This window comes from Sinohyriopsis cumingii, chromosome 1, assembly GCF_028554795.1.
Source record: "Sinohyriopsis cumingii isolate HCF-2022 chromosome 1, ASM2855479v2, whole genome shotgun sequence".
NCBI lineage: Eukaryota > Metazoa > Mollusca > Bivalvia > Unionida > Unionidae > Sinohyriopsis > Sinohyriopsis cumingii.
Genome location: NC_142961.1, coordinates 109,185,503 through 109,199,322, shown reverse-complemented (window position 1 = coordinate 109,199,322; position 13,820 = coordinate 109,185,503). Strand labels below are relative to the sequence as shown.

Here is a 13,820-nt window from a genome sequence, read left to right as displayed (position 1 = left end):
ACAAATTTTATTCTAAAACATTCTCCTTTTGGCAATCTTGCCAGAAATCTGGTTTGGAATTTGGAAATCTGGTTTGGTTAGCCTCAAAACTGACGAGACAGCATAGGCATGAAGACTGATTTAGCCCCAACCAGGCCACAGTTTCGAGACTGATTTAGTCAGTGCTTCGCCATGGCTCGAGAACAGATTTAGCTGCAAGATATCCATGGTTCAGAGACTGATTTGGCCATGACTTGGCCAAGGTTTGGAGACTGATTCAGCTACAACTTGGCCAAGTTCGAAGACTGATTCAGCTATGACTTGGCCAAGATTTGGAGACTGATTTAGCCATGAGGTAGCTATGGGTTTTGACGACCAAGTTGGCTATGACATGGCCACAGTTTGTAAAGATATCTGGCCATGACTTTGCCATGGTTTGGAAACTGATGTAACCATGATTTAGCCATGGTTTGGAGACTAATTTAGGCATGGTTTAAAGACTGATTTGGCCATGACATAACTACGGTCTGGAGACTGATTTAGCTAAGACCTGGCCACAGTTCGGAGACCGATTTAACCATGGGTTCATATACCATCAATTTATTATTTGTATCTTTTGCATTTAATTATGAATGTTTTGGTTAGGAAAAAACACAGAATTTTTTTTGTTGTCAGTATCAAAATTCATGGATTCGAGATGAGGTCCTACTGCTTCTACAGAAGGATCATTGTTCATGAAGTCTTTAAATGTGGCTTCTATCAAAGACAAAATCACAAATCAAAAAAAAACTGCATGACACAGCAATCAATATCATCATTGGTTTTATATGATACAGAGAACTATATTATCATTGGTATTATCAGAGAGAGTGATACATTTTCATTCATATTATATGACACAGAAAGCAAAATTATTATTGATATTAGTTTCTCCACTGCGATTCTAGCTCTTGCTTTCATAGGAATTTCAGTTTTATGGAATCTTTGTTTTGTGTTACATCCCAAAAAAATTTCTTCTTTTTTGTTCAAGTGCTTGAATTCATGCTATGTTTGTTCAGAATTTTCAGCCGTTTTTATGCACATGTCAGTGAAATATCATGATGTATGTGAAACATGAATTGATTGGCATGACAATACTGGATATAAATTTCCATTTCTAGCTGTCCTTTTGTGCCAGTGAACAAAAACCAAAGACTAGTCGGTAAACAAGTAACCAAATGATGCAGGTATGCAAGCATCATTGTGGGGACCCTTTCTAATAATCACTGGAAGAGTCACTGGAGCTTAGAAAAGTCAAACTGCGGAGAGGTTTAAAGATGAGTACATGGCTGATAATCTTACAACAGTAAAACCTGTCTTGGGAGACCACTGCCATCAGAGACCACCTGTTTTGAGAGACAAGAATCTCCGTGCAGATTTATTGATTATATAATGTTAGGACCTGTTATGAGACCATTATTTCTGGCAGATGGGGTGGTCTTTCAAGACAGGTTCTACTGTACTATTTCCTATCAATCCCTGAACTCCTATTTTCAGTAAAATGCATTATAAGAATTTATCTGCAAAAAAAAAAAAAACTTGCGTACTTCATCTGCATTAGTTTTATATAAAATAATTAAACATTAAATATTTGGAACTATTTTAACACTTAAAAATTGTTGTACTTTAAGTGCCAAGTATATTTTAAATAACCGAGCTAAAAACTTGGCACACCTCATCTCACAATTTTTCCACCCTCTATTTTATGGACTCCTTTGATTATAATAACAATAATGAAATTATGTTTATACTGACTATGCAATGGATGTGCACCTTCAAATTTTGCTGGACATGTGGAAACAAGCAAATCTAAGGCAGTTTGGAGGGAGTTGATGTTATATGTACAGTAATATGATTTCATGGCTCCACCCTCCCCTTACAAAAGTGAATCCTTCTTCAAACTTTTTTTTATGGTAATACAAAAAGCTTTCATAGTCAACTCAATTATTATATTTCATAATATTCATAAAATTGTGCTAGCTTACACTTAAATCTGAATTTTCAATACTGTAGTATTAATTTATTTATGTCCATTTTGAACTCATTTATTTGCTCCTTATAGCTCACTTTCATTTCATCCACTTTTACTCTTTAATTTTCAGTGATGTCCTACTTCAATCATATACCCTTAAGAAGCCTCCCACAATGACCTAATTGTTTTGGTGGACCTAGAGTACATTAGAGTAGAAACCAATAACATGCAGAAGACCTTACAATTTCTAAACTGAAGTTTTTGGTCTGCCTTTTAATGTGTCTCAAAAATAGCATAAAGTATTCAAATTGCCACCAGTTGAGTTGTACTTGCCAAACTATGTGAAATAATATTTGTCAACTATGCCAGTGTAGCTTTACCATAAATCATGAATGATTTCGAACTCCAACAGTAAATAATACCCCCCCCCACAACAAATCAAACTGAAGGAAGTGCATCCTCTACGAGGCCAGTTCTAATTGAAGGCAAGTTTGCACTTCCTTGTTTTCTCAGTTTTGCATCTCCCACCAAGTATCAACTACCCAACCAGTATTCATGTACACTTAATTCCTGTATGCAAGATACAAAGATACAGTTGTATGAACTCTTCTACAAAAATTCATGATGGTAAGGTTTACTTTCAACTGTCATGGCTCAACTTTCACGAGCAGGGAGATTTACTTCTGTAGAAGCTTAATTTAATGGTACTTTTCATTTTCAATAATAATCTATCAGAGAAAGTTTGACGTGTTCCATGACATATTTGATATTAATGAAGCAGTTCACTACATAAAGCTGAAACAACTGGTAAACGTTTTATTTAAATATCGAAAGTGAACATAGTGAAATGAACAACTGATGCTCCAGGATACAAACTCCTGACGATGCAGTTCCAGGTTTAGATGAGACATTTCAAATCGGAAATGGTTGTTAATGCATGCACACTTTTACAGATACATTTTATAGCATGAAAGGTCAAAGGTCATATCTGTTCGTCCATGCATCCCTCTATCCATCACTCAGTTCTTGGTCTGCCGACATCAAAAGAGGGAGGGTGATCAGATCTGGCATGTGAATGGGCAGATGATAACGAAGGTTTTAGACCTTAGATGACACTCTTGGGTTGCTGGAGATGGGGAGATAATTAAAAAAACTATAGGATTTGAAAGAATAAAATAAAAATGTATAATTTTCCAATGACTCCCATCTCTATTTTTTTTTATTTAGTAACTTACTACAAGCTCCACAGAAGTATTTGAAAATTATATGCTTTGTCTGAAAAATCCCACCCAACCCTTTAACTAAAAAAAGACATTGTCCGTCTTAAAAGTTGTTAGTGTGTGAAAATTATTTAATCTTCCAGGTTTTAAATAACAATACTAATGATTCTGCTAACCAGCCATAACAGTGAAATCTATCTAAGATACTTAAACTGCACACATCCCTGTATGAAGAGATGTTCTTAAAATGGATTAGAATGTTTACAACCTAATTAAAAGACTTCTAATAAATATTGTCCATTATCAATAATTGTCCTTTATGACAAGTGTCCACTGAGGCAGGTTTCAAGTTCTGATCAAAATAAAGATTCCTGCATACAGAGACACACTGGTCCTACATGTCTGAATGAGGATGGAAGGGGCACCAGCAAAACAAATAGCATGATGTTCTAGCAGAATCCTCAGCTATCAAGACATTGGCCCTCTCCCCATTGGTCCTTGTGTCAAAGAGTGTGTGAATCAATCAATATTCTTGTTCAAGGCAGGAGTGAGTGGATAAAGCAGAATTAGCAGATGTATCCTAAGACATGCACTTCCACTACATATAATTTTAGTTAGTATGCACTGTGGGTGATGACCAAATACTTTTGGTAACTCAATACACATGCATCCTCTGCCCCTCACAACTAACTTCTCAACTCCTGTACATTATGACCAACATACCCCATAAACTCTCACCAATGCCCTAGTTACTAGTGTAGAGCATAACCAAATGTACACAACATACACACACAATCAACCCTCACAACTGCCACAGCTACTTGCAAAGCATGACCAAGTACAGACATCATGCACCACAACCCACACAACTCATACATGACCAAAGGCAGACATCATTGACCACTACACTATCCTATTAAAACATGTACAACATGACCAGATGCAAGCAGCATGCACATGGTTCTTCACAATTACTAAATGAACTTGTCTATATCATGATCAACTGCAGACAACATACACAACGAATCCTCACAACTACCCTAGTTCTACCCTAGTCTACAGATTATCAACTGTAGAAAGCATCCAATGTGGGTTTTGTAATTACCGTATTAACATGTCTACAGGTGAACCTTGATAATTATAAACTGGTGTACAGCATGTTCAAATGCAAACAACATCCACTATCAGCCTTAATAATTGCTCTATAAACCTGTGTACAAACATGTTTAAATGCAGACAATATCCAATATAAGCCTTCATAATTACCCTATTAACTTTTGTACAGTACAATCAAATGCAGACAACATCCACTATCAGCCTTCATAATTACCCTATTAACTCGTCTATAGCACATTCAAATGCAGACAACATCCACTATCAGTCTTTGTAATTACCGTCAACTTTTGTACAGCACATTCAAATGCAGACAACATCCACTATCAGCCTTCATAATTACCCTATTAACTTTTGTACAGCACATTCAAATGCAGACAATATCCACTACCTGCCTTCATAATTACCCTATTAACTCGTCTATAGCACATTCAAATGCAGACAACATCCACTATGAGCCTTCATAATTACCCTATTAATTTGTGTACAGTACATTCAAATGCAGACAACATTTCACCATGGACCTTCATAATTACCTTATTACCTCATCTGCAGCATGATCAACTGCAGACAACGTCCACCCTGGGCCTTCATAATTACCTTATTACCTCAATGCAGCATGATCAACTGCAGACAACATCCACCATAGGCCTTCATAATTACCTAATTACTTCATCTACAGCATGATCAACTGCTGACAGCTTACACCATGGGCCTTCATAATTACCTTATTAATTCATTCACAGCATGATCAACCGTAGACAACTATTGTGGGCCTTCATAATTACCCTAATTAAATTGTGTACAGCATGATCAATTGCAGACTGCATGACCGCAGATTTACCAGAATAGTACATGCTGGCAGATCAAAGTCTACACTGTTATGGTTGGGTAAAATTAAATCAAAATATGGTACCTGAGGAGCATTCACAAACACAACTGGGATCATGCTGATTATGATGAAACCAACAGAATCAATTTCAAATAATTATCTAAAACATTTTTGGGGTCCCAAGTGGCCATTTGGTCTAAAGCACTCACCATTACGGATCACTGCCATCCCACCTCTGCCTGCATGTGTTTGAGTCTCGAGCTCGGCTAATGTGGGTAAGTGAGAAGGCTTGCCAGTAGCTTCTCGTGGGTCGGTGGATCTTTCTGGGATTTTCCCAAGTTCATCCTCCACCACTGATACTGGCTGCCATGCATAGCCTATCTTGTGCTGAAAAATGGCCTTAAACCCTACAAGATCAAAACTTTTTCACCAAATATAGGTGAGGGGTATAAAGTCTTGTATTTACAAAAATAATAAATAAAATAAGTTCAAACTTACTCATTACTTAGAATAAATAATACGATCTGGTCTCCCTAAAGATGGATCATATCATCATGTGTTTAAAATTATAAATACATAAACACTTTTAAGATTTCAGTTAAAATACAGTAATATTTCTAAATTGAAGGAAAAAAACCCCCACACATTTCAGTGTTATATCAACTTCTTGTGTACACCTGATTCATGGATCTGTACTAATACATTGTGCTACGGTTAAGCATTTTCAAGTGAAACTACAAAGACATTTCTCGCTATATCTTAACAGACAATGAAATCACTCTTTCAGTTTCTGTAAAGACCCCATTCTCCCATTACAGAAAAAAAACTTTTTTAAAATCAGTCTCTCGAATGAAGATCTTCACAAAGCCATGCTGCAGTACAGTTGAATGAATCTAACGACTTGGAAAAAGTCATGTATTTTATCTCGCCACAGATGGCACTTGAGAGCATCAAGTAGGTTGAATGAACCAAAACAGGCAGAGATTACGTGATCGCCACAGAAGTCCCTTAAAGAGACTAATGCTCTACTAGCCAAAAATAATTTCAAGGAATTTCAGAATACAACCATTTCCTCTTGTAACAGCTGGCAGCAAGATCAACTAATTGTTGAACAAAGTATGGGTTGGAACTGGCAGCTTGTCGACATAATGATTAGAAAAAAAGGATTTGTTCAAGCTGGGACCAAGGTCTTCTGTCACCATGTACATTTATTTTATTATCTCGACGTCGACATAAGCATGACAATTTTGGTAGTAATAGTAGACCAAGGGACCGGGACTTTGCTTTTTTGGCAAAATATGCGGCTTGTCGACATAACTGATGTCAATAAAAGTGGGTAGGTGTAACTAATCATAAAAATGTCTTTCAGTGAAACCCCTTCAGGGGTACATTTTCAAGGTGGCTTCTATGGTGGCTATGTCTATAACATCAGATTGGCACCATTCCCAAGATTGTCAAAGATTCATTTTAAGAAATTTTGTAAGGCAAGATGAATGATAAGACCTGAGTAAACCAATGTTTTCACCTACTGGAACCAGGTGTCAAGCCTGTATGTAGAAATTGTCAATACAAATTTCTGTTCAGCAATTAGAAGATTTTCAAGACTGATGCCATGGCTGCCATACTGGACATCAGATTGACTCCAATTACATGTACATGATATAGATGAATTAGTTCCCTTTGTCTATGCTAGGAGCTCTCCACTTTGGTGGTAAATTGTCTCTTATTGCACTGTCATAAGCAATACAGTGCTCTACAGTTTCATATTTTGCATAGGGTTAGAATTTTAAAGAAAAAGAATTTTCCCAGGTTTCCTCACTGGTTATACTGGCTATTTAAAAAAGAATTGTATATCTTAGGTATTGTTCAAAGATCCTTAAATTCCCTATATTTTGGTTTGTGATTGAAGGGTGTAATATGGATTATAGAGTATACAGCTTGGCCTTACTCCAGACGTGCACCTTTCAAAAAATCGCTAGCTCCACTTGGTCATTTTCACTTCCTGGACGTCAGAGGTAAAATTTTTTAAAAAAAAGACGATAACTTTTTTTTACATTTCATATATTTGGTAATTCATTCATTGCACTTTCAGAAGCTGGCATTGTCTAGTTGGGCAAAATTCATTTTCCCTATTTTAATAGCTGCTTTGGATAGTGTACTTTAGACTAATTCAGGCTAATTTTTTAGCACAAGGAGGCAGTCATTTTAGTTAGCAGTGTGCTTAGATCATGTACAATATCCGTAAGTACAATATCATAGAAATGTCAGCCACATTACATCAAAATAGCATAGATGTATGCCAACATTCTCTCCACTGTGCATGTTTCAAATGCGAACAACTTCACCTTACATACATCACTCTCTCAAAAACACATATAAACTGGTGAGAGCCCCCAATAAATGACAATCTGCTATGCTACAATGGCTGCCTGTGACAAGATTTCCTCTTTTTTTATGAATATGCATAAACAAAAAAGTGTCATCAACAACACAATGTAGCACTCTTGTAAACATCAATAAAATGCCAGCTTTATTGATCAGCAAGTCTCTGGAAGAAACACTTTTGTTGGCTCGGTTAAAAACATGAAACATCATGAGGGTTCACCATTGCGAGGAAAATTTACTTGTGCACAAAGCAGGTGGCTAAGCTGGCTTATATATATTCATGAAAAATGAGCAAATCTCGTAACACGGAACCAAAAACAAAAGAAGCATAGTGGATCATTGCATCTGGCTTGCGACAATGCTCCCAACATCTTTGCGATGAAAAATGTAAAAGTACAGTTTTTTAAGAGACTGCTTTAGATTTCCAACATAATCACCAAAAAGAAAGGTTTTCACATTTTAAAGCATATGCGGATGGAATATGGTATGTCTGATAAATGTCAGCCAAATACAAGATACGATATATACTCGCTGTAAAGTCCAACTGCAAATGGAACAGACCCAGATCTGCCATCATATGATGTGCCAGCAGATCTGGTTCTGTGCAGTTTGGTGTAATAAGTAGAACAAATAACATAAACCCTGCATTATGATACGACAGGCCAGGATCTTTTCATTGTTTGCAATTTGACTCGACTTGTAAGCAAGAATATACAATGGATCACTAGAATATAGATTCTTAACACAACTGCTTATCAACAACACGTATGTAACTGCAAACAGTTATCTTCTATTGCATAACGCATCTACAGAGCTGGATCTGCGCTACGCATGATCACAAAATCATATGCAAACAAATACAGCAGCCATGAGAGTTTACAACATACTTACATAATCATGAAATGCTTTTGCTTCACTAGAATGTTCACAGGTATCTCTCCTCTCTGGTGCTGCACAATACAAATCCCAAAATACACTGAAAAGGAACAAGAATTAACTGATTTTTTAAATCTCCACCAAAATGAGAAACAACACTAGCATGACAAAGTGATCTTCATTAATTTTCAAAATTACACCTGTAATACAAATATAATACCAAGTAAGGATTTATGTAAAGAAAAACAAGCAAACCGCTTAAAAACTGGAACAGTGATTTCAAAGCAAGGGAAAAGGATCAAGTTGATCTTTAATTTGTCCACCTATAAAACAGAAGGTGCTTCTCAAAAGACTAGCTCCATCTACATCTGTACTTTTCTTCACAAATTCAAGCTATGCTGACTTGCATTTCAGCTGTATGTTCAGATTACAGGTACCTTTACAGTACGAATGCAACAAGTGCAGAACACACATAGGGCATGCACCAGATGTTGCATGGAACTGAGTAGGGCAGGATTAATTATATATTTCTGACAATATACGCTTTTTTTGTAATGAACACAACACACACTTAACAATAAAGTAATAAACATTTAACAAAGGTATTCTTCATAAGTAATGACTTTGCAGTGCTGGTTCCAGCTAAGAAGTTTTGATTTTGTTTATGTTACTTTAAAAAACAATTAAAAATTATCAGCTGTACCATGGATACAAGTGCCTTCCTCAGGGTCACACTGTGGTAGCTAACTAAGACTGGCATGGGCAAGTATCGACCCCAAAACCTGTTAATTATGAGTCCATGGCTCTACCAAAAAAGATACAATGGCAGTAGGGTGAAAACTTGTAAAAGTATTACAGATACTTCAAAAAACAAACACAATATCAACAAACGAAGGCAAGATGCTATTCATCCATACAAATCTTTTAACAAGGAAATAAGAAGCTGGAATTGTGAACTTTTTGTACTTCCTGGACATCACAAGATTTCAGGATTTATCCCACTTAACCAATCAATGAATCTTTCTTTGTCTTGGTCTGGTACATCTAGTGAACCAGTCTGCACACTTGACTAAACTAATCTTTGAAAGTTTCTTTTTCTCTCATCTGGTACATCTTGTGTAGCAGTTTGCACACTCCATGAAACATCTCTGGATGTTTCATTTCTACTTGTCTGGTATATCTAATTTACGAGATTGCACACTCAACTAAAATGACCTTTGAATGTTTCTTTTTTTCTTGTCTGGTACATCTAGTGTACCAGTCTCCATACTCAACAAAACTGATTTTTGAATGGTTCTTTTTCTCTTGCCTGGTACATCTAGTGTACCAGTCTGCATACTCAACTAAATTGATCTTTGAATATTTCTTTTTCTCTAGTCTGGTACATCTAGTGTACCAGTCTGCATACTCATCCTGAGATACTAGAGTCCAACTTACATGGTCGACTCTTGATGCAACTTTCATCATAAACCTTACTTATGATTGAAAGACAACATCAACAGCTTAATGTCTGCCTGATTATCAGACCTACATTCATAAATATTAGGATACATATTGTATTTAAAATCTATATATCAAGACCAACAGCACTGCACAAGCCACAGCGTATCAAGAATATTTATATTTAATGAAGCTGACAAAAAGTCTGTCAGATTGTTGCATTCTTTTAGGGTGTCATCTGCACAATTACAAGTCATGAAAAACGTAATCTTGACGCACCCCATCTCCGAATTCTATAGAATGGCCTGTATTTCATCCAAGCAGAAATCATCAAGAATTAATAATATTACGGTGTTTAATAAAACATACACAACCGACACTGAATGTCTGACTGCATCAAAGAAATAAGCTGCATAACTTTAAAAAGTCTAGTGTCCACTAAAATTCAAATGCCGACTTAACCATCGAACAGGATACGTATTAGACAAATTATTATTGAGGTTTCACCACCACCCATTTCCTAGTCAAAGTTTCAGGAATATCTCACAAACTTGGCAGCCCATATCAACACTCTTTCACAAAATGATATGTAATTAATATACTCACTCTGCTGTTTTTATCCTGGTGGAATCAAAATCCGACACTAGCAAATGGACGCATTTGCATGTTCCATTGACATACATTTGAATTTGTTGAAATGCGACAGTAGTCAAGGTATGCCGAAGTATGTTCCAGTAGGTTCATGTGGGGGATGTTTCATGAACAAAACAAAAGATTGCTTACAGTTCTAACTGGCATAATATATTTTTATTCTTTTCGTTAAAGAATATTTCAACTTAACCCGATTTCAGCATTCCCAGCTTTCATCGCTTTCCAGCCAAATGAAATGTAGGACAACGAAACTCGAAAACAGGTCCATTTCTTTTGTGAGAATTTGAATTTATTACAGAAAAGACATCACAGTTAAGTTAAGTCTGACTAAAACATTATGACTTTACTTTGTAGAAAAGTGTTGTTATTTTAACTGCCATTTGTGTGAGACGTTCCTGAAAATTTGAGTTTCATTACCATGTTAGTCGACATTAAAACATGCTACACAGCGCCGTTAGTTAGGCAGTAAGACCCTGACGCCCAAAACATAAATATTAGCATGGAGGTCTTACATGTAGGACTATCGTCTGTCATATTTCCACTAAATCCCGAAATAGAACCGGATTGAACTAATTTCATAATTAAGACTATATACAGTTTCTATTTTAAAACTTGATTCTCTGTGTTCACAGACATACCACTTTCGTCAAAAATGATTTCATGCTGAAGGCTTCTTGTTTTGCCTGTATTAAGTGTCAATACAAGGCTTGTTTTTTTCCACCACATGCATGTGACCAAAAACCACTCTCTCCCATTGCATGCAAAGGAATATTCTTCTGGCATAATGTGCCTTTTGCAAAGCTCCCCAAGAAAGAGCTCATAATCCAAACTTTATATTTTGCTTCATCTAGCCACCAAAGTTGTAATTGGCAGCCAGCCATGTCGTAGCAAAATTCAAATTTAAACCACTGCTACAGCCAGGCTTCATACAATCGGAAGTTCAAAATGTACAACTGCACAGTGGCCAGTTGTGGAAAAATTCCATTCCAGCACAAGCTTAGCGAGAGATTGGGTTTTTTAAAAAAAATGTATTCCCTTTTCTTTTTTTAAATTCTGTAAAATGGAAACTATTAATTCCTTTTGAGTTCAAGAAAATAAAGACTTTTCAAGGTACCCAGACAAATTTTCAAGGTGTTTTCAAGGCCTTGAAGGAGCAATTAATTTTTTAAGGCTTTTCAAGGTCCCCAAGAGGACCCTGTCAAAGACCAATTCTTTCTTTCAATTGTTGAGTGCTGAAATCATCTCTGATATATTTTAGTGTTAACAGTATTTTCAAAATGGCTGCTGTGGTGGACATACTGGATGTTAGATTGGCACCAATTTCTTTTAGAACCAAGTAGATATAATTAAAAATCCTTTGATGAAATCCCCATTTCATAATGAACCATTTTCCTTTATGACTATGTAGCCTCACAAGAAACTGAGAAAGAAAACCCCATAGCCATCCATTTGGGAGTAGAAATTCAAATATTTTCAAGATGGCCACCATGGTGGCCATATTGAAGATCGGTTTGCATTTAATAATAATAATAATAATAATGAGGACTTTGTATAGCGCCTAATCTTTAGAAGCTCTAAGCGCTTTACTACATTTGACAACACCTTCTCATTTAGGACCAACTAGACACAAAAACTCTTCTTTAAGATCAGAAGCAATAAAAAAGATTTTCAAGATGGCCACCGTAGTGGCTATACTAGACAGGGTTCCAACAGACTGATCAAAAACAAATTCCATAACGATTTCATTGCCATTTCACAAAACTTAAGAACCACAGTAATTTGTATTATCAATGGTAATTGCGTAGTTTTCAAGACAATATTTTTTTAATCAGTGCTCAGTACTCTATGAAATTAACGTTGTCAGAAATCCCATGACTTTTCCAAAAACTTTGCAAGATTTGGAGAAATTCCATGACTTTTCAAGACCCTTGAAATCTGGTTTTTAATTCCAAAACTTTTCCATGATTCCAGGACCTAAAGAAACCCTGACCAAATGTCACCAAAGCATATTTTTTTAATTTAAGACCAACAAGACATTGTACGACTTTCTGTTTTGGAGAAGTAACAATAACTAGATTTTCAAGATGGATGTCATGGTGGCCATATTAGAGGTCAGATCAGCACCATTTTCATTTGCATCAAACTAAACATCACAAGAAAGTCTTTCAGCAAAATTAGCATTATGATATGACCATTAATTCAGGAAAGCAGTGATAACTCTCATGGCGACAACCCTGTATTAATGACTTTTCATTCAGAAGCAGACCTGCCAACCTTAGCAGGACCTAATGAGGCAGCCAAAATTTGTCTGCTACACAAATGGCAGATCTGGGTCTATATTGTATGCAATGTGATAGCATATCTGGATCTATCCTGCTTCCTGTTGACTGCTCATTACATGATGCTAAATATAGTATCTGCATTTGCTGGACATGACTAAGAACCACTTGCTAACTCAGGCATGTCAAACAATGGACATAAAGTGTCCATAATCATCTGTGTAATTGTGTGACCATTACTGAAAGACTGCCCAGGGTCTGTCCTACTGCAGTACAGACAATACTGGGGGCAATAATTCTAATATTAACCTACCATGATCTAAATTTGGGGTTATTTTCCTGCCTATGCAAATACTGGACTAGTTCCAAGAAATGTAAATTACCCAATGATTTTCATCTGTTTAGACTCAATAGTGTGCCCTGAATTATACTAGCCTCTCACACCATGTGATTTTAAAATATATTGTGTGGCACAGATTCAACACACATCAGACCGTTACAACAAAATGTATATAAGCCCTAATTAAATATATTTTAAAAAATACCAGTAAGAACAAATGAACATTAAGGATTATCGTCGGAGGATCTGATCAAATCCAGCCCGGTAAGCTAAATACAAATAACACTAAAGCTGAAGCAGCAGCAATCCAGACTCGTATGACACAAATCCAGATTCGAAAATGACGCATTTTCAAGTATATCCTCCTTCAATATGCCATTTCTACTTTCTTGGATGTTTCTATATTAAGATTTCACAAATATCTGGCACCAGGCTAATTTTGGGGAGTGGGGGAATAATATCTGGCTAGAGGCATTAGAAACAGTGTAGATCTCTGAACTATACATTATTTAGAATCACTGGACAAGACAGATAATGCAAACCAGCTAACATGTGCATACTTACCACCACCATGAATGTAGAAACCCCGGCGGTTCCCCTAATGTTATATTTTTCTCCCATCTTATCTGAAACAAAAGAAATACAATTCACTTAGTTGAATGTAAGCATTGTCACACAAAAAAATAAATAGCGA

General features: G+C 36.2%; 1 protein-coding gene across 17 annotated transcripts in view; it reads right to left on the bottom strand.

The window, feature by feature from the left end:
* Positions 1 to 13,820, bottom strand: part of LOC149807575 (single-stranded DNA-binding protein 2-like) — a 202,057-nt gene that overhangs the window by 166,303 nt on the left and 21,934 nt on the right. For all 17 annotated transcript variants that reach the window (XM_089968132.1, XM_089968104.1, XM_089968144.1 and 14 more), the window contains exons 3-4: positions 13,691 to 13,752; positions 8,432 to 8,516 (exon numbers count right to left, since the gene is read on the bottom strand). In XM_089968132.1, coding sequence (XP_089824258.1) covers positions 8,432 to 8,516; positions 13,691 to 13,752 — 147 coding nt within the window. The remainder of the gene's footprint in view (positions 1 to 8,431; positions 8,517 to 13,690; positions 13,753 to 13,820) is intronic.